The sequence below is a fragment of the Cajanus cajan genome, chromosome 10 (assembly GCF_000230855.2).
Source record: "Cajanus cajan strain Asha chromosome 10, NIPB_CcT2T_4, whole genome shotgun sequence".
NCBI classification, from domain to species: Eukaryota; Viridiplantae; Streptophyta; class Magnoliopsida; order Fabales; family Fabaceae; genus Cajanus; species Cajanus cajan.
The window spans coordinates 8,687,723-8,713,337 of NC_138526.1; the positions used below are offsets into that span (position 1 = coordinate 8,687,723).

Below are 25,615 nucleotides of genomic sequence, written 5' to 3' on the forward strand. Positions count from 1 at the left end.
AAGACAAACTTAGATTATATGAGTTTTCTAGACTCCTCTTAACACCTTTTTCTCATATGTATCTAACAAATTATGCAATACAAAGTTGTTTAGGTAATTGTTTAGTTAAGTTTTCTTTATTTTCTAGTACATACCTAGGCCACTGCAATGGGTACCTCCAGCAAGATATTTTAGTTTTTAGGACTAATGCATTAGTGTGCTATAGTTTTAGTCTTTTTACCTTTTTAGGTTTTGGTTATACATCTAGACTTCACCATGGGGAGGATCCTATCTTTCTGATGAGTCATTATTTTCCCCTATTTTCTTACCTTTCTGTACTTATTTTAATCTCTGATTTGCGCTTAATTGTTGATTATCTGCACTATTTTCTATTTGAGCTTTAATTGGACCGGTAATTCATATTTTAACTAATTCGAATTTTCTGAATCTAATTATTCCAAATTTTATTTTTAGGGCAGTTTAATAATTATTTGGGCTCGAAATTAATTTAGGGCTTCAAGTGGAGCTGCCACGTCATTTTCCACCTCAGCATCATTTTTCCACCTCAGCATTTAATTTCACTTTTTTTTTGTATTTTGTTTTATTGTAATTTTTGGGTCAAACCTGACCTGGGCCCATGTTGACTCTTCTAGGTTTATTTTAGGGTCCTAGGGCAGCCACCAACCTCCAGACTTGATGTGACCACGTTGGGGCTGCCTCTCTTTAATTTTTCTGGACGCTTTTCTTTCATGCAGCTACAGTGTTTTTAGGTTTTTGGTTCCCTGTTGCTTTCATTTTTCGTTTATTGTCTTTGAGCTGCCATTTTTGTTCTTCTCTTGTCTTCTCTGGTTGTAGAACTTGAATATTTACAGATTACTCATTTTCGTTTTCCTTGTCTGCCATTTTCGTTTTGCTTCTCTTCCATTTTTCGTTTCTGTTATTTCTTCCTTACCATTTCCATTTTCTTTCTCTTCTCTGCCTTGCATTTTCGTTTTCTGTTTTCATTTTAATATGGAAGGCTAAAAACCCCTGGGTTGGGTTCTTGTTGTGGATTGTAATCTCTCTTTGAGGTTGGGTATGTTTGTATGTCTCTGTTCTGCTTGTTTTTCTCCATTTAACCTCTCTGTCCATGCTTAATGGGTTGTGCTCCAAAGCCACAGTTGCTTAATCTGTGAAGAGGTTGATGTTGTATACGTTTGCTTAATTCGTGTAGGGAAATCTTGAGCTAATCTTCGCTTAGTTGGTTAACTCGGATGGAACAAGGATTAAGTGGTTAATAGAGTAATGTTTGAGAACCAGGGATAAAAGAGTTACAATCCGAACAAGGAGCCAATCCGTTTTTACTTGCTATTTTATTTCGTTTTATTGTGTTACCAACTGAAAATTCGAATACAAACCCCCCCACTGTGTGTTTAAGCCTTTAACAGTAAAAGAAGGTCCTTGGGAGACGACCTAGGAGTCACTTCCTAGTACTACACTTAATTGTAATTATTTGATCGGATACGGCTTCGATCACTTTCACATTAGAGAGTCTACTCCTTTAAGTTTAGACAATCCTTTTAGCATTTTTAGTGGAACTCCTCTTAGGATACACGTTCCATTTCTATCATATACTATCACCTTTAAAGCTTATTTTTATGTTTTTATTGGTTATGAGGCCCACCATGAAGAACCTCTTGATTTGAGGTCAAATCTTTTTCAAGAGGGAGGGAATGATGGAATAACATAAAGGCCAAGAAGACCAAGAGGTGATATATTGTAGGAGGCAAGAGGAATGGGTTAGTGTTGAAAAACCATAGGAGGAGTAAGCCTACTTTTGGGCCTTAGCTCCTACATTTTTATAGCATTTATTGTTATGCCTATTTTGCCCTTGTCTTTAATTTCTTATTTTACCCTTGTATTTTGGGGTATCTTAGACATATGATCTATATTACTTGTATTTTCAATTTTACCCTTGTATTTTGGGGTATTTTAGTCATAGGATTTATTTTCTTTTATATTTCCCATTTTACCCTTGTATTATGGGGTGCTTTAGATCATAGGTTTTTATTTTTGGGCTAAGGTATTTGATTAGGGTGGGAACAAAACCTAGACATATTTTTTGTGGCTCTTGGACCTATTTTTGGTGTTAGAAAGGCTTAGGCCCAAGTGGAGGGCAAAGATTGCATGGTCTTATCATGCACCTAGATGTAGCCTAACTAATCCCAAAGATTCCATCCTTGGCCACCAAGTTGCATCTAGGGTTCATTTGCATTTCATTTGGTGTGCATTTGGATTGTGAATTTCGTCCATGCACTCTCCAAATGCAACCCTAGATGCCTCCCACTCCTATAAATACCCTAGGCTATGCATCATGTAAATACTTTGGAATATATGAATTTGAGTGAGCATTTTTGCCTCAAATCCTCTCCTTAGTCACTAGGTCTACATGGCCTACCTCTCCTATCTCCTCCCTAGAGTGAGTTTAGGGTTACCTTGAATGGTCTTCATCTCCACTTGGTGAAGAGAGCCAACTAGAACTCCCAAAAACACTATCCTCCCAACCTTTCTCCTATTCGCGCAAGACTCCACCTTTCATGCCCACCATCACTTAGCCTCACCCTTGAAGGAACGTCCACCCTCTAAGGTCACCATCTTGGCCTTGGAAAGGAGCTTCTCTTCACCATTGAACGTTTGATCATCCCTTTGGTGGAAGGAGTCCATCAAGTGTTGCCCACCCCACAGGTTTTGTAGAAGATGTCTTGGTTCGGGTTGGAGAACTTATTTTCCCTGCAGATTTTTATGTTCTTGATATGGAGGAGGGATTCTCCCATGGTCCCGCCCCAATCATTTTGGGTAGATCATTTTTGAAAATAGCTCGGGCCAAGATTGATGTTTATGCTGGCACCTTGTCTATGGAACTTGGTGATATTGTTGTTTATTTTAATATTTTGGATGCCATGAAATTTCCTTCTGAAGCTCATTCTGTCTTTCGTGCTGAATTGATTGATTATCTAGTTGATGAGAACATTCATGATTTTGATTCTTTTCATGTTAAGAAGCATTCATTTTTATCTGAATTGTATAATTGTCTTTCATGCATTGATTCTGAATCTAAATTTGGAAGTGATCTTGATTATGATGATGCATCTGAATTTGATACTTTGGGTGTTGTACCTCATGGTCTTGATTTTATAGAGTCAATGCATTAACCATGTTGTAGGAAGTACAAAAGAATCTGACTTGCAGGTTAAGGTACAGGCTGTGGAACCGCTTCTCCCTTTTTTGGTTCTTTCTCATGTTCAGCCAGCACCCACACTAGAGTTGAAGCATTTTCCAGAGAACCTCAAGTATGCTTATTTGGAGGATGATGAGAAATTTCCTGTGATCATATCCACCTCCTTTGATGCTGATCAAGAGGATAGGTTGTTGCATGTGCTCCGGAAGCACAAGAAGGCAATTGGTTGGACCCTGGCAGACATTCCTGGCATTAGCCCATCCACGTGAATGCATAGGATACTATTGGAGGATGGAGCTAAACCAGTGAGATAACCTCAGAGAAGACTTAACTCGGTGATTTTGGATGTTGTAAAGAAAGAGGTGACCAAGCTTCTACAGGCTGGGTTCATCTATCCTATTTCAGACAGTCAGTGGGTGAGTCTAGTACAGGTGGTCCCCAAGAAGACAGGCCTCACTGTTGTTAAGAATGAGAGGGATGAGCTCATATCCACTAGAGTGCAAAATAGTTGGAGAGTCTGTATTGACTACCAGAGGCTCAACCAAGCAACACAGAAGGATCACTTTCCTCTGCCCTTCATTGATCAGATGCTTGAGTGTCTGGCGGGTAAATCTCATTACTGTTTTCTTGATGGTTTCTCTGGTTATTTTCATATTCATATTGCTCCTGAGGATCAGGAAAAAACCACATTCACCTTTTCTTTTGGTACTTTTTCCTATAGGAGGATGCCTTTTGGCCTATGCAATGCCCCTGGCACATTCCAGCGGTGCATGCTTAGTATTTTTAGTGATTTTCTTGAAAATTGCACAGAAGTGTTTATGAATGAATTTGCTGTTTATGGATCCTCTTTTGATGCATGTTTGGATAGTTTGGATAAAGTTTTCAATAGATGCATTGAGAATAACCTTGTTCTTAATTTTGTGAAATGTCATTTCATGGTTGAGCAGGGTATAGTTTTAGGGCATATCATTTCTAGTAGGGGCATTGAGGTAGACCCTACAAAGATATCTGTTATTTCACAATTTCCTTACCCCTCTTGCGTGCGAGAGGTGCTATCTTTTCCTGGCCATGCAGGTTTCTACAGGTGTTTCATTAAGGAATTCAACAAGAAAGCCCTCCCACTATCCAACTTGCTACAGAAGGATATTGATTTTAATTTTGATGACAGGTGTAAGGAGGCGTTTGATTGCCTCAAGAGAGCCTTGACCACCACTCCTATCATTCAGGCACCAGACTAGACAGTTCTCTTTGAGTTGATGTGCGATGCTTCAAATTATGCACTAGGGCTGTCTTAGCACAAAGGGTTGACAGATTGCCTAGGGTGATATACTACGCTTCTAGGACATTAGATGCTGCGCAAGCAAATTACATGACCACGGAAAAGGAACTTTTAGCTATTGTTTTTGCACTTGATAAATTTTGATCATATTTGTTTGGTTCTCGTGTCGTTATTTTTATAGATCATGCAGCTCTAAAGTACCTGTTAAAGAAGGCTGACTCAAAGCCTAGGCTGATCAGATGGATGCTTTGGCTTCAAGAGTTTGACTTGGACATCTGTGACAGGAGCGGAGCACAAAACTTGGTGGCAGACCATCTTAGTAGGATTGAGAGAGCTGAGAATGAGGACATTTTTCCCATTTAGGATGATTTTCCTAATGAACACTTGTTAACTATTTCTGTTCCTTCCCCCACGCCTTGGTTTGCAAACATTGTAAATTATTTAGTTGCTTCTATTTTTCCTCCTTTGGCATCTAGAGCTCAAATTGATAAACTTAAGAGCGATGCTAAACATTATGTTTGGGATGACCCCTATTTGTGAAAGTTGTGCAGTGATCAAGTAATCAGGAGATGCTTGCCAGACCATGAGATTGATTCGATCCTACATTTCTGTCATTCTTCTGCACCTGGTGGTCATCTTGGCATTCAGAGGACAGCTCAAGTATGCGTGGAAGATTTGCAGCACCTGTGAGCAATGTCAGAGAGTAGGAGGATCCCTTTCTTGGAGACAGCAGATGCCTCAACAACCCATGTTTCTCTGTGATGTCTGGGGTATAGATTTTATGGTTCCTTTTCCTGTTTCTTTTGGTTTTTCATATATTCTCTTGGCTGTTGATTATGTTTCAAAATGGGTGGAAGCCAAAGCCACCATAACTAATGATGCTCGGGTTGTTGTGGATTTTGTCAGATCTAACATATTTTGCAGGTTTGGAGTACCCAGAGTTATTGTTAGTGATCAGGGCACCCATTTTTGTAACAGATCCATGCAGGCCTTGCTCAGGAAGTATGGGGTTGTTCATAGAATTTCTACACCCTACCACCCCCAAACTAATGGGCAAGCCGAGATTTCAAATAGGGATATCAACAGGATCTTGGAGAAGATTGTGCAGCCCAACAGGAAAGATTGGAGCAGCAAGCTGGAGGATGCTCTCTGGGCATGTAGGACTGCTTACAAAGCACCCATAAGGATATCTATTTATCGGGTTGTCTTTGGCAAAGCATGTCATCTTCCTGTTGAGATAGAGCACCGAGCCTATTGGGCTGTGAAAACCTGCAACTTCTCTATTGATTAGGCTGGAGAGGAAAGAAAGTTGTAATTGGGTGAGCTTGATGAGATCTGCCTGGAAGCCTATGAGAACTCTAAGTTCTACAAGGAGAAAACCAAGAAGTGCTATGATAGTTTGATAGCTAGAAAGGACTTCACGGTTAGGCAGAAAGTTTTATTGTATAATTCAAGGCTTGGTCTCATGGTTGGTAAGTTGCGTTCTAAGTGAATTGGACCTTTTGTTGTTACTAATGTTTTTCCTTATGGTACAGTTGAGATCAAAAGTGAATCCACAGACAAAAGCTTCAAGGTTAACGGGCACCGTTTGAAACCTTTCCTCAACAATCTTTCCCTGTTGAATGCAGTTGTAGAGGAGATGTCTCTGCTTGACCCCACTTCTATCCCACTGCCATGACTTAGGGAGTTTTCTTTCCCCTTCTCCTTCTTTACTTTTGTTACACATGTCCAATTCTATTGATTGTTCTGATTGCTCTAATCTTATGTGTGTGCCACATTGGGACAATGTGTGATTTAAGTGTGTGGGGGAACTGTTTTGGTTATATGCTTTTAGGGTTTATTTGTTATTTTTGGTTTAGGTTTTATGTTTAGGTGTTATGTACAGTTTTGCATGTTTCTCTTTGATTTCTGGGTTTTGATAGTTTGTAGGCACTTGCTTCACTCTTGGATATGAGTTACTTGATATTATATGGATTGAAATCCCTATCTTTCTCTGCTTGGCAATTTGATTATGAGGTTTGAGAGGGTGAATTGAATGTGACAGATTTACCTTGTGTGAGGTTTTGACCCCTTCTCTGTTCTTTCTTGTGTGTTTTGCCTCTTGATTGCTTGCACAATATCCTTGGCTTAACTCTGTTTGATATTTCTTGGTTCGCATGCATGTTTGGAAATGATTAAGGCATTTTGATTCTCATAAACCTCTAGCCAAATAAGCCTACCTTGAATTAACTCCTCTAATAACCCCTGTTGAGCCTATTTCCTCTTATTTATTTGAAGCTCATTACAAGCCATAAGCGAAAAACCATGATTACCTTAACCTTAGGGAGTTTGGGAGCTTTGGAATTGTTTTGGGAATAAGTTCTTGAATAAGTGTGGGGGTGTGTGTATGTTTCATTGGATGATGTATATTGGCTAGTTGATTCCTTATGTTGTACATTTTACTTCTCTGCATGTTATCTTATCTCATTTCAAATTTTCATGTGTACTGTTCACTACGTATTGCTCATTCAAAAAAAAATGAAACAGAGAAGTTTTTTGAGGCAAGAGAAAGATGATTGATTATCATAGAGGTCATTAGAGGTTTCAGGGTTTGTTTCTTGTGCGTATTCTTGACTTATTCACCATTTCTCCTCTGGTTCCTCTGGTTTGTAGTTACTTATCCCATACATTATCCTCTACCCTGTCCTTGGCCTCATTACAACCCTAAAAAGACCTTTTGATCCTTATGTGCTTGTGTGCTGGGTGTTGATTTTAGAGGCTTGCCAAGTCTATCTGTTGCTTGTTTTTCATGAGTGCTCCGAGAGTATATAGTAGCCTAGACACTTGAGAGATTCAGTGATACAATGCATATCTTGTGAGGTTCTGTTGCTTTTGAGTTACCTCTTGAACTGACTGATTTTCTTGCCATGTTTAGAAATACTTGGATGATGTTCATAGGCATCTTGTTTCTTTGGCTCTTTGTGTGTTGCATGTTGTCTATTCCTCTCTTTTCTCAGGATTCAATGAGGAGTATGTAGCTCTGTCTGTTTGTGTGTTGTTGTTTTTGTTTTTGTTTTTCTCCATGTGGCTCTCTTTGTTGTTTTGGATTTATCCATTGCTCTGCTTCATGATTTTGCCCAGGAGTGCAAAAAGCTAAGTGTGGGGGAATTTGATGAGTCATTATTTTCCCCTATTTATTTATCTCTCTGTACTTATTTTAATTGTTGATTTGGGCTTAATCGCTTATTAATTGTATAGTTTTACTGTTTGGGCTTCATTGGGCCAGTAATTGAAATTTTAATTAATTCTGATTCACTTGGTCTAATTTTTGTTTATCAATTATTTTCAAGTTAATTGTGGAGCAATTTTGGGCTTGGATATTAATTTTGGACTTCAAGAGATAATGTGTCACGTCAGCGCCACATCAGCAATATGCTTACATTTTTGTTAACCTTGTTTTATTCAGTTTTGGGCCAGACACATCCAGAGGGGGCCCATTTGCGTTTTAGGTCTTCGGAGTCTAGGTTAGGGCTGACTTGGCAGCCACTAACATTAAGAATCTGATATGGCCACGTTTTGGAGCCTCCTTCCCTTGGTTTTACGTTTTTTTTTGCTCTCTGTTCTGGTATCTCTAGTTTTTTACGTTTCTTCTCCATTTGCGTTTTTCTTTGCTCTTCTCTTCTCTGGTTGTAGAAACTAAACTGAACCTTTATATTTAAAGAATACAGATTCCTTATTTCTTGTCCTTCTTCTTCCTTGCATTTTCGTTTCTATTTTTGTTTCTATTTTTGTTTTAATGGAAGGCTAAACCCTTGGGGTTGGCTCCTTGCTGTGGGTTGTAATCTCTATTTGATGTTGGATACGTTTTGCATTGTCGCCACCGGCCCGAAACGGGCTTTCGGCATTCGCGAAGGATGGTTGGACTCTTTTATTTGTTTTGAAAATGTATTGTTAGAATGACTTATTCTCAAACTGAGACCTTGTCAAACGAGCAATTTTATTAAAAGGCTCACCAATCCATATTAATCCCAAGCGGGACCCTCCATGGATTAGTGGTTTTCGCAAAAGGAAGGGTTCGTGGAGTCGCCACCAATGTTTTACTCAAAACATTGGAAAAAGGGATAAGGCAATTGATTTTATAAATCAACTTTGGCCATTACAACCAAAGTTGGGTAAGGGAGTCGGTTATGCGTGGGGAAGGTGTTAGCACCCCACAGCGCCCCTTTCGGGATCCCTATGACAGATTATTTCTAAAATAACAGTGTAAAATTACTAAATTACCCCTATTTATTCTAAGCAATTATAAATTAACTATCTACATGATGACAGTTTAAATATGCACACAGAAAGCAGTAAAAGAAGGGATTTTTAGAAAAGAAACCTCTTGAAGCGTGCTTTTATATATTTCGTAAAACTGGGAAGCTTTTTGGCGTTCCCTCGCTCTACAAGCCCGCTCGCTCCCTCCTATAAAATTTTGACTATGGAAATCCGGAGGATTTCCCTTCGACTAGGTTCGAATCTCCAAGCTAAGTGCTCGGAATTCCAGAACTTCGTCGGATCGACTCCCAGAGAGATTTCTAGGGCAGAACACTGCTCAAAAACCCCAGAATACTCAAGGAGGGAGTCAAAACTATGTTAAAAAGTGTGGAATGACGTCCAATTGACGTCATATTTATAGGGAATAGGCGCAATACGGGCTACAGAATCAATACGGCCGTATTGAAATTTTTGAACTTCAATACGGTCGTATTGAAGTTCAATACGGCCGTATTGAAATTCAGAAATTTCAATGCGCCCGTATTGAGTTCACTGCGGTTGTATTGAAGCTTCAATACGGCCGTATTGATTTCAGTACGGCCGTATTGAAGTTTCAGAAACTTCAATACACCGTATTGAGTTCGCTGCGGCCGTGTTGAAGCTTCAATACGGCCGTATTAAGTTTAGTACGGCCGTATTGGGGCTTCATTCCCTCCACTTCCTTATTTTAAGCTACTCTAAGACCTCTAAATCTACAGATAGCCATCCTATGGTCTTCTAGGAGTCCTTCTGGCTGACTTTCCTTTGATCTTTGAGGGTCTTCGAGTTTTATTTCCGACCCGGACAATTTTAGGGGTCTACATGCATTTCATACATCCCTCCCAATAAATCATTAATAAACATTAATAAAAAGAAAGAAATAATCGATGCGTATGTTCAAGATGGATCGCACGCCATTTGTTATTAAGTGTAAGCCAACAACCGCGCCAAGCGAGCGCACATCAACTCCGTTGTTGGTAATCAAGACGAATAAAGGGGAAGGTCCGACACCGTTAAGGATCATCGCTCCAAGGCCTTTTCCCTACGAATCAAATAAGGCTGTGCCATGGATATACGACATCCACCTTTCTGCCGACAGCGATATCTCTAACATCGCTGGACTTGGGGGCATGACTAGGAGTGGCAGGATCTACACTCCCGATGATCTTCATGATAAAGCTCCCAAGAATAAAGAAAAAGAAAAGAAAAAAAACCGAGGAAAATAAAGAATCCGAGGAGGAGACAGACGAGCTGTTAAAGTTTATCCGACAGAGCGAGTACTCCATCGTGGATCAACTTCATAGGACGCCAGCAAAGATTACGCTGTTGTCGTTGATCCTAAGTTCCGAACCGCATCGGCAAGCTCTGTCGAAAGTCTTGAACGAGGCATATGTGTCGCACACTATCTCCCAAGACAAGTTTGAGGGGATTGTTAGTCACATCACGGCTAGTGATCACCTCACCTTCACCGATGAAGAAATCCCCGCTGGGGGACCGAATCATAACAAGCCCTTGCACATCTCTGTAAAGTGCAAGGAGTATCACATCGCTAAAGTCTTGGTAGATAATGGATCTTCCTTGAACGTAATGCCAAAGAGAACGTTCGACCAAATGACAATCAAGGGAGTCCAAATGCGCCCGAGCAACATGATCGTTCGAGCCTTCGATGGTTCTAAAAGAGAAGTGGTGGGAGAGATCAATCTTCCAATCCAAATTGGACCCACTATCTTTAATGTCGAATTCCAAGTGATGGACATTACTCCCGCATACAGCTGTCTCCTCGGCCGACCCTGGATTCATGATGCAAAAGTTGTACCCTCTACGCTCCACCAGAAAGTCAAGTTCATAGTGGGTGACAAACTGGTGACTGTACAAGCTGAAGATGACATACTCATCAGCAAACCATCCACCATACCTTACGTGGATGCAGCGGAGGAAGCTTTAGAAACCGCCTTCCAAGCATTGGAAATCGCCGATGTCGAAACGTTTCCCCGAGAAATGAAGAAGTGATGAGGACATGGGCAAGGATTTAGGAGCACTCAAAGGACTTGGAGGACCAATGACTAGGGCGAGGACTAAAAAGGCCAAAGATGCTTTGCAACAAGTTACGACCCTCATTCTTGAAGAAATGCCTAAAGATGAAAACAAGGCCAAGATGGTGAATTGTATCAAGGATTATGAAGCCTAATTACTCTATGGTGTTCTTAGTAATTGTAATTAGTAAATAAAGGCCTAAAACTCTTGTTAAAGTGGCTGCCAACTCTTTTTGGGCTGCACCACTTATTGGGCTAGTTTTTTAAGCAAGTTATTTTTATCAAATAAGGCCCAAAACCTTTGGGATGAGTCAGCCATGAGGCATACCAGAGGGGTGCACGAATTTAGCATGTGTTTTATTTAATGTTTTAGTGGTCATAATTGTTAGGCTTAGTGGAAGTTCAATAATTGCCCACTAAAGTGTTTTTTTATAATATTTTGTCATTAGTGGTCATAATTCAGGCTTAGTGGAGTCCATTATTTGTCCACTAATGTAAGTGAAGGTTGTTGATTGTAAGCTATATAAGCTGCCCATGAGGATGAACAAAATAAGATCAGAATTTGAGTTTTATTTACTGAGAGTAATTCTCTAATTGTTCTTGAGTGATTCAGGAATTTAGGCATATCAAAGGATAATCCACAATTCTTTGTGTGAAGCCTTTCCTTGGGAGAGTGATTCTTCCTTCATTCCTTTTTACTGTTTCCTTACCTCCATTTCTAACATTCTAATTTTCTTACTTTCATTCCAGAAATTAAATCCCAGATTTTTAACCCAAAGGATCCTTCTATACATTCCAGAGAATTAAATCTCAGATTTTTAACCCAAAAGATCCTTCCTTACATTCCAGAAAATTAAGTTCCAGAATTTGAACCCAAAAGATCCTTCTTCATTCCTTGTGCAAATTAGGAATCCTATCATTTGGTATCAAGAGCTCCGGTTTTTTTTTGGGTCATCCACATCATTTGCTGGAATTTCTTTGGGTAACATCTTTCCTTATTATTTCTCATTACCATTGATATTACCTTAGTGTTCTTTCTTTATTTCTGAACCATTGCAAAAATTAGGCCTGAATAGTATTAAAAAAAAAAATTCGTGAATATATATAAAAAAAAAAAAAAAAGTTGTGGCTGAATGGTTCATGCGTTTAGAACACTTAAGACTCAAAATTTAAGGTAATATTTCGGTTGGGTTGAAGGGTGTTACTAACTTATCTAAAATTCCAGTTTTTGATTCCTAAGTTTCCTTGTTTTCTTTTTGAATTTTAGGTGACTGTTTTGCATTCCTTTCTTTTTTTTTAAGCCTACCCTGAACCTTGCTTTTAACACAAAATATCAAATTTGTGGTTTGTTCTTTGTGTTGTCTATTTTTGAATTGCTTTAAAAAAAAAAAAAGTGATCTTTTTACGAGTGTAAACACGTGAGAAGAGTGGTGAGGTCCTATTTTCTTTGTGTTTGTTAGTACTCTTGTTTTTTTTTGAAGATGGCAGATGGAGATCATTTGGATGGAACACAAAGACTCTTGTTCGACGCTATTAATGCTCAAATGCAAAGATTATTGAGAGAAAACAATGAGGAGTTGTATGGAAGAATTGAACGATTAGAGAATTATGAACATCATGAAGAAGAAAGGAGAGGAAGAATTGGTGGTGCTCCTAGGCAAAACAGAATTGAAGGTATTAAACTTAATGTTCCTCCATTTAAGGGGAAGAGTGATCCGGAAGCCTATGTGGAATGGGAACTCAAAATAGAACATATTTTCACTTGTAACAATTATGATGAAGAGCAAAAGGTGAAACTTGCAGCAGCTGAGTTCTCAGACTATGCACTTGTGTGGTGGAATAAGTTGAAAAGAGAAAGGTTGAGAAATGAAGAGCCTTTGGTGGAGACTTGGGCTGAAATGAAAAAGCTCATGAGGAAACGTTATGTGCCAGCTAGCTATGCTAGAGATGTGAAATTTAAACTTCAAAAATTGTCACAAGGCACCAAGGGAGTTGAAGAGTATTACAAAGAATTGGACTTGCTCATGATGCAAGCCAATGTTGAAGAAGATCCGGAACTAACCATGGCTCGTTTTATTAATGGTTTGAATAATGATATTCGTGATGTTGTTGAATTGCAGGAATTTGTTGATATAGAAGATTTGCTGCACAAATCCATTCAAGTGGAACAACAACTCAAAAGGAAAAGTGTGACCAAGAAGAGTTCTTCTAATTATAATTCCTTTAGTTGGAAGGACAAAAATAAGAAGGAGGTGACTGCCACTTCAAGCAATCCAGCATCTACTTCTCATGTAAAATCATCCTCTAAGACCTTAGAACAGCCTCAAAAGAAGAGTAAAGACATAAAATGTTTTAAGTGTCAAGGCATGGGTCATTATGCCTATGAGTGTCCTACCAAAAGGACCATGGTTCTCAAGGAGAATGGGGATTACACTAGCCAATCTGATGTTAGTGAAGAAGAGGAAGGTGACATTGAGGAGGAGGAGGAGGCCCTTGAGGGAGATTTATTGATGATAAGGAGAATGATGGGTAGTCAAATGAGTCCTTTAGAAATAAGCCAAAGGGAGAATATTTTCCACACAAGGTGTTCCATCAATGGAAAGGTTTGCATGGTGATTATTGATGGAAGGAGTTGCGCTAATGTGGCTAGTGCTAGATTAGTGTCAAAGCTAAATTTAGACACTAAACCACATCCTAGACCATATAAACTTCAGTGGCTTAGTGAGGATGGAGAGGTGCAAGTGAGGCAGCAAGTAGAAGTGGAGATTTCCATTGGAAAATACAAAGATAATGTGCTATGTGATGTAGTTCCAATGGAGGCCAGCCACATACTTTTAGGAAGGCCTTGGCAATTTGACACTAAAGCCGTCCATGATGGCTATTCCAATAAGATTTCTTTTGTGCACCAAAATAAAAAGATTGTCCTCAAGCCTTTGAGTCCTAAAGAGGTGTGTGAGGATCAATTGAGGATGAGAGAAAAGATTTCTTTGGAGAGAAAAGAAAGTGATCTTGAGAAAAAGAGTGAACAAAAATTTAAAAAAAAGAAAAGGAGTGAAACACTTGAGAGAAGAGAGAGTCTTTTGGCAACAAAGAGTGAGGTGAAGAGGTTGTTCCTTGCTAAACAGCCCCTTTATCTAATGTATTGCAAAAATCAGATTTTAAACACTAACACTTTTGATGAATTGGAAATACCTTCTAGTGTTAAATCTCTTTTGCAGGAATTTCGTGATGTTTTTCCATCAAGCATACCAAGTGGACTACCACCTTTGAGGGGAATTGAACACCAAATTGATCTCATTCCAGGAGCTTCTTTACCCAATAAGCCAGCTTATAGAAGCAATCCACAAGAAACGCAAGAAATACAAAAGCAAGTGGATGAACTCATGGCCAAAGGATGGGTAAGAAATAGCATGAGTCCTTGTGCTGTTCCAGTAATTTTGGTCCCTAAAAAAGATGGTACATGGAGAATGTGTTCTGATTGTAGGGCTCTAAATAACATCACCATAAAATATAGGCACCCAATTCCTAGACTTGATGATTTGCTTGATGAATTGCATGGTGCAAGTTTTTTCTCTAAAATTGATTTGAAAAGTGGGTATAATCAAATTAGAATTAGAGAGGGTGATGAATGGAAAACTGCTTTTAAAACAAAATATGGTTTGTATGAGTGGTTGGTTATGCCTTTTGGCTTAACTAATGCACCCAGTACTTTCATGAGATTGATGAACCATGTTTTGAGGGAATTTATTGGCAAATTTGTTGTAGTATATTTTGATGATATTCTTGTCTATAGCACTTCTCTTGAATTGCATGTGGAACATTTGAAATCTGTTTTGAATGTGCTTAAGGAAGAACATTTGTTTGCCAATCTTGAAAAATGTGTGTTCTGTACTGATCATGTTGTATTCCTTGGTTTTGTTGTAAGTTCTAAAGGAGTACAAGTAGATGAGGAAAAGGTTAAGGCCATCCAAGAATGGCCCACACCTAAATCCATGAGTGAAGTGAGAAGTTTCCATGGTTTGGCAAGTTTTTATAGGAGGTTTGTTAAGGACTTTAGCACCTTGGCAGCACCTCTTAATGAAGTAGTAAAGAAACATGTGGGTTTTAAGTGGGGAGAGAAACAAGAGGAAGCCTTTGTTGCTCTTAAGCAAAGGTTAACCAATGCGCCTATTCTTGCTTTACCAAACTTTGCTAAATCTTTTGAAATTGAATGTGATGCTTCCAATGTTGGTATTGGGGCTGTGTTGTTACAAGAAGGCCATCCAATTGCTTATTTTAGTGAAAAATTACGTGGGGCTGCCCTTAACTTTTCCACTTATGATAAGGAATTGTATGCCTTGGTAAGAGCTTTGAAAACATGGCAACACTATCTTTTTCCCAAAGAATTTGTAATACATAGTGATCATGAGTCCCTAAGGTATTTGAAGGGACAAGGCAAGCTTAACAAGAGGCATGCCAAGTGGGTGGAGTTTTTGGAACAATTTCCCTATGTCATAAAACATAAAAGGGGCAAAGGGAACATTGTGGCTGATGCTTTATCAAGGAGACATACATTACTTTCCACTCTTGAAACTAAATTGCTTGGATTTGAATCTTTGAAAGAAATGTATGCTTCTGATGAAACTTTTGGTGAAATATATGCTGCATGTGAGAAATTATCTCAAAATGGGTATTTTAAGCACAATGGGTTTTTATTTAAAGAAAACAAATTGTGTGTGCCTGCATGTTCCATTAGAGAATTGCTTGTTAGTGAATCACATGGTGGTGGTTTGATGGGGCACTTTGGGATTAAAAAGACTTTGGAAATTTTACAAGAACATTTTTTTTGGCCTCATATGAAACGTGATGTGCAAAAATTTTGTGAACATTGTGTTGTGTGCAAAATGGCTAAATCTAAATCATTACCGCAAGGATTGTATACTCCTTTGCCAACTCCTGAATATCCTTGGATTGACATATCTATGGACTTTGTGTTAGGACTGCCTAGAACAAAGAATGGCAAAGATTCTATTTTTGTGGTTGTTGACAGGTTCTCAAAAATGGCACATTTCATACCTTGCAAAAAGGTAGATGATGCGTGTCATGTGGCTGATTTGTTTTTCAAAGAAGTTGTGAGACTTCATGGTGTGCCAAGGAGTATTGTAAGTGATAGGGATGCTAAATTCCTTAGTCATTTTTGGAGGACTTTGTGGGGAAAGATAGGTACTAAATTATTATTTTCAACAACTTGTCACCCACAAACTGATGGACAAACTGAGGTAGTCAATAGAACTTTGGGAACCTTGCTTAGGACTGTTTTAAAAAAAAATATTAAGTATTGGGAAGCAAGTTTGCCTCATGTTGAATTTGCATATAATAGGGCTGTCCATAGCACCACAAATTGTTCACCTTTTGAGGTTGTGTATGGTTTTAACCCATTGACTCCTCTTGATTTATTGCCTATGCCTAACATTTCTGTTTTTAAACATAAAGAAGGGCAGGCCAAAGCAGACTATGTGAAGAAGTTACACGAACGTGTGAAGGCTCAAATTGAGAAGAAAAATGAGAGCTACGCAAAACATGCTAACAAAGGGCGAAAGAAAGTTGTGTTTCAACCTGGTGATTGGGTTTGGGTACACATGAGAAAGGAAAGATTTCCGGAACAAAGGAAATCAAAGCTTTTGCCAAGAGGGGATGGTCCATTTCAAGTACTTGAAAGAATAAATGACAATGCTTACAAGATTGAATTGCCCGGTGAGTACAATGTTAGTTCCACTTTTAATGTTTCTGATTTATCTCTCTTTGATGTAGAAGATGGAGACTTTGATTTGAGGACAAATTCTTCTCAAGAGGGAGGGAATAATGATAGGATTCCTAATTTGCACAAGGAATGAAGAAGGATCTTTTGGGTTCAAATTCTGGAACTTAATTTTCTGGAATGTAAGGAAGGATCTTTTGGGTTAAAAATCTGAGATTTAATTCTCTGGAATGTATAGAAGGATCCTTTGGGTTAAAAATCTGGGATTTAATTTCTGGAATGAAAGTAAGAAAATTAGAATGTTAGAAATGGAGGTAAGGAAACAGTAAAAAGGAATGAAGGAAGAATCACTCTCCCAAGGAAAGGCTTCACACAAAGAATTGTGGATTATCCTTTGATATGCCTAAATTCCTGAATCACTCAAGAACAATTAGAGAATTACTCTCAGTAAATAAAACTCAAATTCTGATCTTATTTTGTTCATCCTCATGGGCAGCTTATATAGCTTACAATCAACAACCTTCACTTACATTAGTGGACAAATAATGGACTCCACTAAGCCTGAATTATGACCACTAATGACAAAATATTATAAAAAAACACTTTAGTGGGCAATTATTGAACTTCCACTAAGCCTAACAATTATGACCACTAAAACATTAAATAAAACACATGCTAAATTCGTGCACCCCTCTGGTATGCCTCATGGCTGACTCATCCCAAAGGTTTTGGGCCTTATTTGATAAAAATAACTTGCTTAAAAAACTAGCCCAATAAGTGGTGCAGCCCAAAAAGAGTTGGCAGCCACTTTAACAAGAGTTTTAGGCCTTTATTTACTAATTACAATTACTAAGAACACCATAGAGTAATTAGGCTTCATAATCCTTGATACAATTCACCATCTTGGCCTTGTTTTCATCTTTAGGCATTTCTTCAAGAATGAGGGTCGTAACTTGTTGCAAAGCATCTTTGGCCTTTTTAGTCCTCGCCCTAGTCATTGGTCCTCCAAGTCCTTTGAGTGCTCCTAAATCCTTGCCCATGTCCTCATCAAGAAGGTAGCCTCCATGCTCACCAAGAACGGATACTTGCCGGGACAAGGATTAGGCAAGGACTCCCAAGGAATCCCGGAGCTACCCATTATCAAGGATAATCCGGGGAAACAAGGGTTAGGATACAACCCTAACAAAGATCAAAGAACGAAGAGGAATCAAGATCCTTCTCGACGTTCTTTAAGCCAGATCTTTAGGAAGGCCGGTTCACAAGCGTCAAGGCCGGTCGTCGTCATCAAGTGTTCTCCTCCTTCCGATAGGGATGTGTAAACCTGATGACTATTAGAGATTACTCCTCGGGGACAGCCCGACCCCCGAGCCTCGATAGGGCACATGTTTCCACTATGATTATAATAAAATCATTCTTCATTATTCATTATTGCTTCTTTTCTTGCTTGCAATAAAATTCTAGACCACATTATTTAACCCTGTTTGAATGAACATAAGTGAGGTTAAAATCGTCTTAATAATCAATAAACCCACATCATTTTTATGTGGAAGTGTGTGTGACAACTTGGAGCACCTTCCCTTGGCCTCGACAAGTGCCATCATGGATAAAAAGAAATCCTTTAAAATAAAAGAAGCTCGGCAGGAAACCCAAAAAGGGGACTGCGCAAAAATAAGAGCAAAAGACCCGCTAGGAATCCCACAAAAGGGTGACCTAGGCAAAAATTAGGGTTACAAAATAATGAACAAAAACAAAAGCCCGCTAAAACTCCACAAATGGGTGTTTTAGGCAAAAGTTAGGGCAATCGAAAAACAGAATAAATCCATGATGGTACCACCAACTGAATTCAACAAAGGGGCTCAAGAAAAGCTATCCAAGTTGTCAAATCACAAATGTTAATAACCAAGACGTGCTTAACTTCATAAGTGTTTAATCAAACAAGCCTAAACACTTAAGCCTACCATTGGCCAAGCCATTCTTACAAAATCCATTTTTCAAAAAATAAATAATCCCCTCTAAAACACAAACTTTCGAAAAAAAATATTCTTTCCTTCTTTTCTCTCTTGTCCCAAACGATTTTTGAATAATCTAGTGGAAACATGGAGATATAGTAGTCAATAGGAGGGTTGACACATCTTCTAAAGGAAAGGAAAATCATTTGGTTGATGACACCAAATCTCAATATAACATGCATCATTCCTCGGTTACAGAAATCGGCAGCACACAGCCCGTCTAGAGGAGTGGCAAAAATCCAAACAGAGAAACGCATCGGTTAATTCTTTTGAAAAGTAAATCAAATAGAATTAGGTGCATCATACTGCATACATGCATACAGATGATAGGTGTAATGGAAGATCACTTATTCTCTGTTTATTGAAAAAAAACAAAAAAATATAAACTTCAGAAAAAACAATGCGCCCGTATCATGTTCAGTACACCCGTACTAAAAACAGGGTTATGAACAAATTTTCAACTCAGTACGGGCGTACTGAAATAGATATGGCCGTATTGGCCACAAAGAAATATTCAAAGACCTCATCATGAGGCAGTCGCATAAAATAGAAAAAATAGAAAAATTGCTTGTGTATGACAGCAGCAAATAAAATGCAGAAATTCAGAAAATCAATAAAACGTACAGAATAATTGAGCCTGGAGAGGCTTGCCGAAATAATACTCTCTCAGAATAACTGAGCCTGGAGAGGCTCGCTGAAATAATACTCTCTCAGAATAACTAAGCCTGGAGAGGCTTGCCGAAATAATACTCTCTCAGAATAATTGAGCTTGGAGAGGCTTGCCGAAACAATACTCATGCAGAATAACTGAGCCTGGAGAGGCTTGCCGAAACAATACTCCCACAGAATAACTGAGCCTGGAGAGGCTTGCCGAAATAATACTCCCACAAAATAATTGAGCCTGGAGAGGCTTGCTGAAAAAATACTCCCACAAAATAATTAAGCCTGGAGAGGCTTGCCGAAATAATACTCTCCAAAAGACGTCTCAGCTCGCATTCTCGGGCTGAACAAAAAACAATACTCATGCAGAATAACTGAGCCTGGAGAGGCTCGCCGAAACAATACTCCCTCTTAGAATAATTGAGCCTGGAGAGGCTCGCCGAAATAATACTCTCTCAGAATAAATGAGCCTGGAGAGGCTCGCAGAAATAATACTCCCCAGAGATATCTCAGCTTCCACTCACGGGCCAAATTCCCCAGTGAAAGCTATCAAACCAAGATCAGCAAAATTCCCCAAGGGAGGCTTGATCATCTAAACAGAATATCCAAGTCGAAAGGACTTAAACTTCCTCAGCGGAAGGTAGCTTTCCAACTCAAACGAAGAGTGAAGCTAAGCCTGAAGAGGCTTTCTAAATAATACTCTGGGATACATAAGAACTTCAAATCCCCAGTCGCCTATACAAGAGGCACTCCTTCAAAAAAGGAAAAAAAATCAAAAGATCAATAATCATTCCCCAAGTGGAATCCGGCTCTTGGCCAAACATCAAGCGTCAAGATGATCTGCCTAACAGAAGAGGCTAATCAAAATCAATGACAAAATCCCCAGCGGATAATAGCCTACACAGAGGCGACAAAAATCAGAAAACCCAAAAGAGATACCCGAATAAGGATAACCGGGATACTCCACCAACGTCGAAAGGACGACAGCCAATCATAAGGCACCGCTCACATCAGAAAGAGCATCTTTGTGTCTGCACCCCCAAGGAATCAGAAATTCCTCAATGGGTACCAACTACACAATGCAAGTTGGGGCACAAGAACCTATGAATGACTGCACATCCCCTAGACGGATCCCTGCGTTACCCAGCCCTCAGTGGCACAAAAATCAAAAACAATCGTCGAAGCAGCATCGTGGAGACAAAACTATCACAAAAGCCTGGAGAGGCAATACTCAGCTACCCAGTTGTCGAGAGCACCGAGGTATGCACAAGCCTGGAGAGGCAATACTCAGCTACCCAGTTGTCGAGAGCACCGAGGTATGCACAAGCCTGGAGAGGCGGTACTCAGCTACCCAGTTGTCGAGAGCACCGAGGTATGCACAAGCCTGGAGAGGCAATACTCAGCTACCCAGTTGTCGAGAGCACCGAGGTATGCACAAGCCTGGAGAGGCGGTACTCAGCTACCCAGTTGTCGAGAGCACCGAGGTATGCACAAGCCTGAGAGGCAATACTTAGCTACCCAGTTGTCGAGAGCACCGAGGTATGCAAAGCCTGGAGAGGCAATACTCAGCTACCCAGTTGTCGAGAGCACCGAGGTATGCACAAGCCTGGAGAGGCAATACTCAACTACCCAGTTGTCGAGAGCACCGAGGTATGCACAAGCCTGGAGAGGCGGTACTCAGCTACCCAGTTGTCGAGAGCACCGAGGTATGCACAAGCCTGAGAGGCAATACTTAGCTACCCAGTTGTCGAGAGCACCGAGGTATGCAAAGCCTGGAGAGGCAATACTCAGCTACCCAGTTGTCGAGAGCACCGAGGTATGCACAAGCCTGGAGAGGCGGTACTCAGCTACCCAGTTGTCGAGAGCACCGAGGTATGCACAAGCCTGGAGAGGCGGTACTCAGCTACCCAGTTGTCGAGAGCACCGAGGTATGCAATGAGCCTGGAGAGGCGACGACTAATACTCAACCTGGAGAGGCTACTCAACAATTTTCCGCCGGAAGACGCTACAAGTCAGAAGGTTGGCACATCACCCGGACAATTGGGTCAACTCCTTTACTTGTCAGCCGGTACACCAAAAAGCCGTTTGACTAAGTAAAGGGGGGGCAGCTGTAGACCCCTAAAATTGTCCGGGTCGGAAATAAAACTCGAAGACCCTCAAAGATCGAAGGAAAGTCAGCCAGAAGGACTCCTAGAAGACCATAGGATGGCTATCTGTAGGTTTAGAGGTCTTAGAGTAGCTTAAAATAAGGAAGTGGAGGGAATGAAGCCCAATACGGCCGTACTAAACTTAATACGGCCGTATTGAAGCTTCAATACGGCCGCAGTGAACTCAATACGGCGTATTGAAGTTTCTGAAACTTCAATACGGCCGTACTGAAATCAATACGGCCGTATTGAAGCTTCAATACAGCCACAGTGAACTCAATACGGGCGTATTGAAATTTCTGAATTTCAATACGGCCGTATTGAACTCAATACGGCCGTATTGAAGTTCAAAAATTTCAATACGGCCGTATTGATTCCATAGCCCGTATTGCGCCTGTTCCCTATAAATATGGCGTCATTTTGACGTCATTGGACACTTTCACACACAGTTTTAACCCTCTTCTTGAGTATTCTGGGTTTTTTTGAGCAGTGCTCTGCCTAGAAATCACTCGGAGAGTTGATCCGACGAAGTTCTTGAGTCACAAGCCATTTGCTTGAGTCTCGAACTTAGTCGAAGGGAAATCCTCCGGATTTCCATAGTTAAAATTTTATAGGAGGGAGCGAGCGGTCTTGTAGAGGGAGGGAACGCCAAAACGCTTCCCAATTTCTGTCAAGATATATAAGAAAGCACGCTTCAAAGGTTTATATCTTTAAAGTCCCTTCTTTTACCGCTTTCTGTGTGTACATAGTTAAACTGTCATCATGTAGATAGTTAATTTATAATTGCTTAGAATAAATAGGGGTAATTTAGTAATTTTGCACTATTATTTTTAAATAATCTGTCATAGGGAACCCGAAAGGGGCGCTATGGGGTGCTAACACCTTCCCCACGCGTAACCGACTCCCTTACCCGACTCTGGTTGTAATGGCCGAAGTCGATTTTTGAATCAATTGCCTTAAACTTCTTTTTCCAATGTTTTGAGTAAAACATTGGTGGCGACTCCACGAACCCTTCCTTTTTATGAAAACCGCTAATCCATGGAGGGTCTCGCTTGGGATTAACATGGATTGGTGAGCCTTTTAATAAAATTGCTCGTTTGACAAGGTCTCAGTTTGAGAATAAGTCATTCTAGCAATCCATATTTTTAAACAAATAAAAGAGTCCAACCATCCTTCGCGAATGCCGAAAGCCCGTTTCGGGTTGGTGGCGACATCGCTTAGTTGGTTAACTCGGATGGAACAAGGATTAAGTGGTTGACAGAGTAATCTCATTGTGAACCAAGGATAAGAGAGTTACAATCCGAATCAAGGAGTCAATCTATTTTACTTGCTGTATTACTGAAAAATTTGAACAAAACCTCCCCACTTCGTGTTTAAGCCTTTGACAGAGACAAATGGTCCTTGGGAGATGACCTAGGAAAGCTTCCTAGTATTACATTTAACTGTTTTTATTTGAGTGGGTAGGGACTCGATCAAAGGCAAAGTTAGCATCTTTCGAAAATCCTTTTCTTTTTCTGATGTTTCAAGTAAAACATCAGTGGTGACTCTTACGGATCATTTTTCAAAACTATTAATTAAGGATTAGTATGAATTTCGGACGTTCCTTAATTGATGCGATTTTCAAATAGGAAGTCAAAACCATCTGTGGGCAAGATCAGAATTTTTGAGTTTCGACAATCGTTGAATTCATTGAGTTGGTACGACTCTAAGTCATATTCATCAAGTGGCAAATCAAAAGTGTTTTTTGGCTTGACTTTTACCATTGTATACCAATTTTCCTTGTCACTATGTTGCATGTAATAAACTAACCCAACTTGAGTACCTAAGATAAATGGGTCATTTGTGTAATATAGCTTTGTAATATCTACACTAATAAATCCATGCTTATCTTTTTTATATCCCTTGCCTTGATTTCTTCCTTGAAAATGAGCCTCAAACCAATCACATTTAAATAAGACAGTGAATTTTGAATAACCTCATAATAATCAATATGTCCAGTCAACTCATCTCCTTTCACTATCACACTGCTATATTGAGTTTTTAAGTCTTGCTCAACACTCTTTGTACGAAATTTGTAAACATTGAGAATATATCTAGTGTGAATGAATACTCGAGAATCTGGTCCTCTCGATAATGCTACTAGTTGATCATTAATCCTTTCATCACGTAATTGTTTTAATTGAATAACCTACATATTGTTGTTGATGAAATAATTAAAATACATAGAAATATATTACAAGGTAAAACTTCTTAAACTCTTCCAACTAATTTTAGTTTTGAATAAATCTCATTACCTCATTTTCAAACCATTTATGAAACTGATCCTTGTGTTTCTTTTCCACATTTTTATTATTTTCATTTCTTATCTTAGTCATGTGTTCCCTATAAATTAGAGAAGATATAAAATGTTAAAATAACATAACAAATATAATTTTTATTTAATGAAAAATAGAGTGATCATACTTACTCAATCCAAGGTTGGGCTTCTTCACACTTTTGTAATATGTAAAAGTGAGCTTGTTGAATTTCAGATAAATTCATGTTTCCCCAAGAACCTCCTCTAATAGGTCGACCATTGGTTTTAAACACTGATAAAGTAGTGCGATCAACACTTTCGCGATCTATAAATCTATCTGGTCTGTTTAATCTAGAATCCATACTAATCAAATATATAGCACAAAATGTCATACATTCTTCAACTATATATCCTTCTGCAATAAAACCTTCTAGACGTGCTTTCTTATGCGCATAACTTTTAAGTATGCGCAAAATTCTAACAATAAAAACTAATTTATATGGTGAATAAGAACTAAAATATTTAGATTTCATATATAAAAAATTTAAGCTAACCTTTCAACAAGATACATCCACCGATATTGGACTGGGCCTCCAAGTCTTGCTTCATTTGCCAAATGAATTGGTAGATGAACCATAACATCAAAAAAGGATGGTAGAAATATATGCTCCAGCTTACATAGAGCTATTGCAATTGACTTTTCTAAACGATTTAAATCGTCTATTTTTAACACTTTAGAGCATAAATCACAAAAAAATAAAGATAATTCAATTAATGGATCACAAGCATCTTTTGGAAGTAACCCTTTATGGCAAGGGGAACGATCCTTTCAAATAGAATGTGATAATCATGAATTTTAAGCCTAGAAATCTTGATTTCCTTTACATTTACACAATGAGCTATATTTGAAGCATAACCATCAGGAAACCTTACATCCTTCAACACTTGGCAAAATCTAGTCTTTTCTACTCTTGATATTGTATAGCGTGCAGGAGGAATTATATACTTATCCCCATCCTTAATATGAGGAAGTTGCTTTTTAAGCCCTAAAAGTTGCAAATCTACTTGAGATTTTAAGGTATCTTTTGTTTTGTGTTCTATATTCAATAATGTCCCAACAACACTTTCACAAATATTTTTCTCTATGTGCATCACATCTAAATTATGTCTTAATAATATTTTCCTCCAATAGGGTAATTCGAAAAGTATACTCTTTTTCTTCCAATTATGGTTTACCTCTTCTCTTTGTTTTCTTTTATTTTTTTTGTTTCTCTTTTATAGATTTTCCAAAATTCAATTGTTGTAGACTTTCAAGTTGTGCTAACACATCGTCTCCAGTCAATGGCTGTGGTGAATGTCTTACCTTCGTTGTATTATCAAATGAGCTCTTGTTTTTATGCCAATGGTGATCAACGAGTAAAAATCTACGGTGGCCCATAAAGCATAGTTTGTGACAATTTTTCAAGTAGCAAGAGTGAGTTTCTATATTGCAACAAGGAAAAGCTAATAATCCTTTAGTAATCCATCCAAATAGCATCCCATAAGCTAGAAAATCATTGATGGTCCATAACAAGGTTGCATGCAATTGAAAATTTTGTCCTAATGACACATCATAAGTTTTAATACCCACATTCCATAACTTTTAAGTCATCAATTAATGGTTGACGATAAACGTCAATATGTTTCCCAAGACTCTTTGGACCAGAAATAAGAAGTGATAACATGAAATTGGATTGTTTCATACATAACCAAGAGGGTAAGTTGTAAGGAATTAAAATCACAGGCCACATACTATATTCATTGCCCATCTGAAGCTAGACCAAGTCTCACATTACGTGGATCTGAAGAGAAAGATCTACATTGATCATCAAATGTTTTCCAAGTCAAAGAGTTAACTAGGTGCCTTAAAACTCCATCATCAACTCTTTTTTTCTTATGCCACTTCATGTCTTCAGCAATTTGTTTTGACATGAATATGTTAAG

At 38.9% G+C, this 25,615-nt stretch overlaps 1 protein-coding gene across 1 annotated transcript; it reads left to right on the top strand.

The window, feature by feature from the left end:
• Positions 1–12,159: 12,159 nt before the first annotated feature.
• Positions 12,160–16,421, top strand: LOC145952614 (uncharacterized). The gene is made up of 2 exons (XM_083065385.1): positions 12,160–14,181; positions 16,256–16,421. The coding sequence occupies exons 1-2, from the start codon at positions 12,265–12,267 to the stop codon at positions 16,280–16,282; spliced, it is 1,944 nt and encodes a 647-aa protein (XP_082921511.1). The 5' UTR covers positions 12,160–12,264; the 3' UTR covers positions 16,283–16,421.
• The last annotated feature ends 9,194 nt before the right edge of the window (positions 16,422–25,615 follow it).

Excerpts from the sequence above, each read along its gene's own strand:
- LOC145952614 (XM_083065385.1), top strand. The coding sequence starts at position 12,265 with ATGGCAGATGGAGATCATTTGGATGGAACACAAAGACTCTTGTTCGAC. Across the intron at positions 14,182-16,255 it reads AACTCATGGCCAAAGGATGG|AAGGGCAGGCCAAAGCAGAC; the intron begins GTAAGAAATAGC and ends TTAAACATAAAG.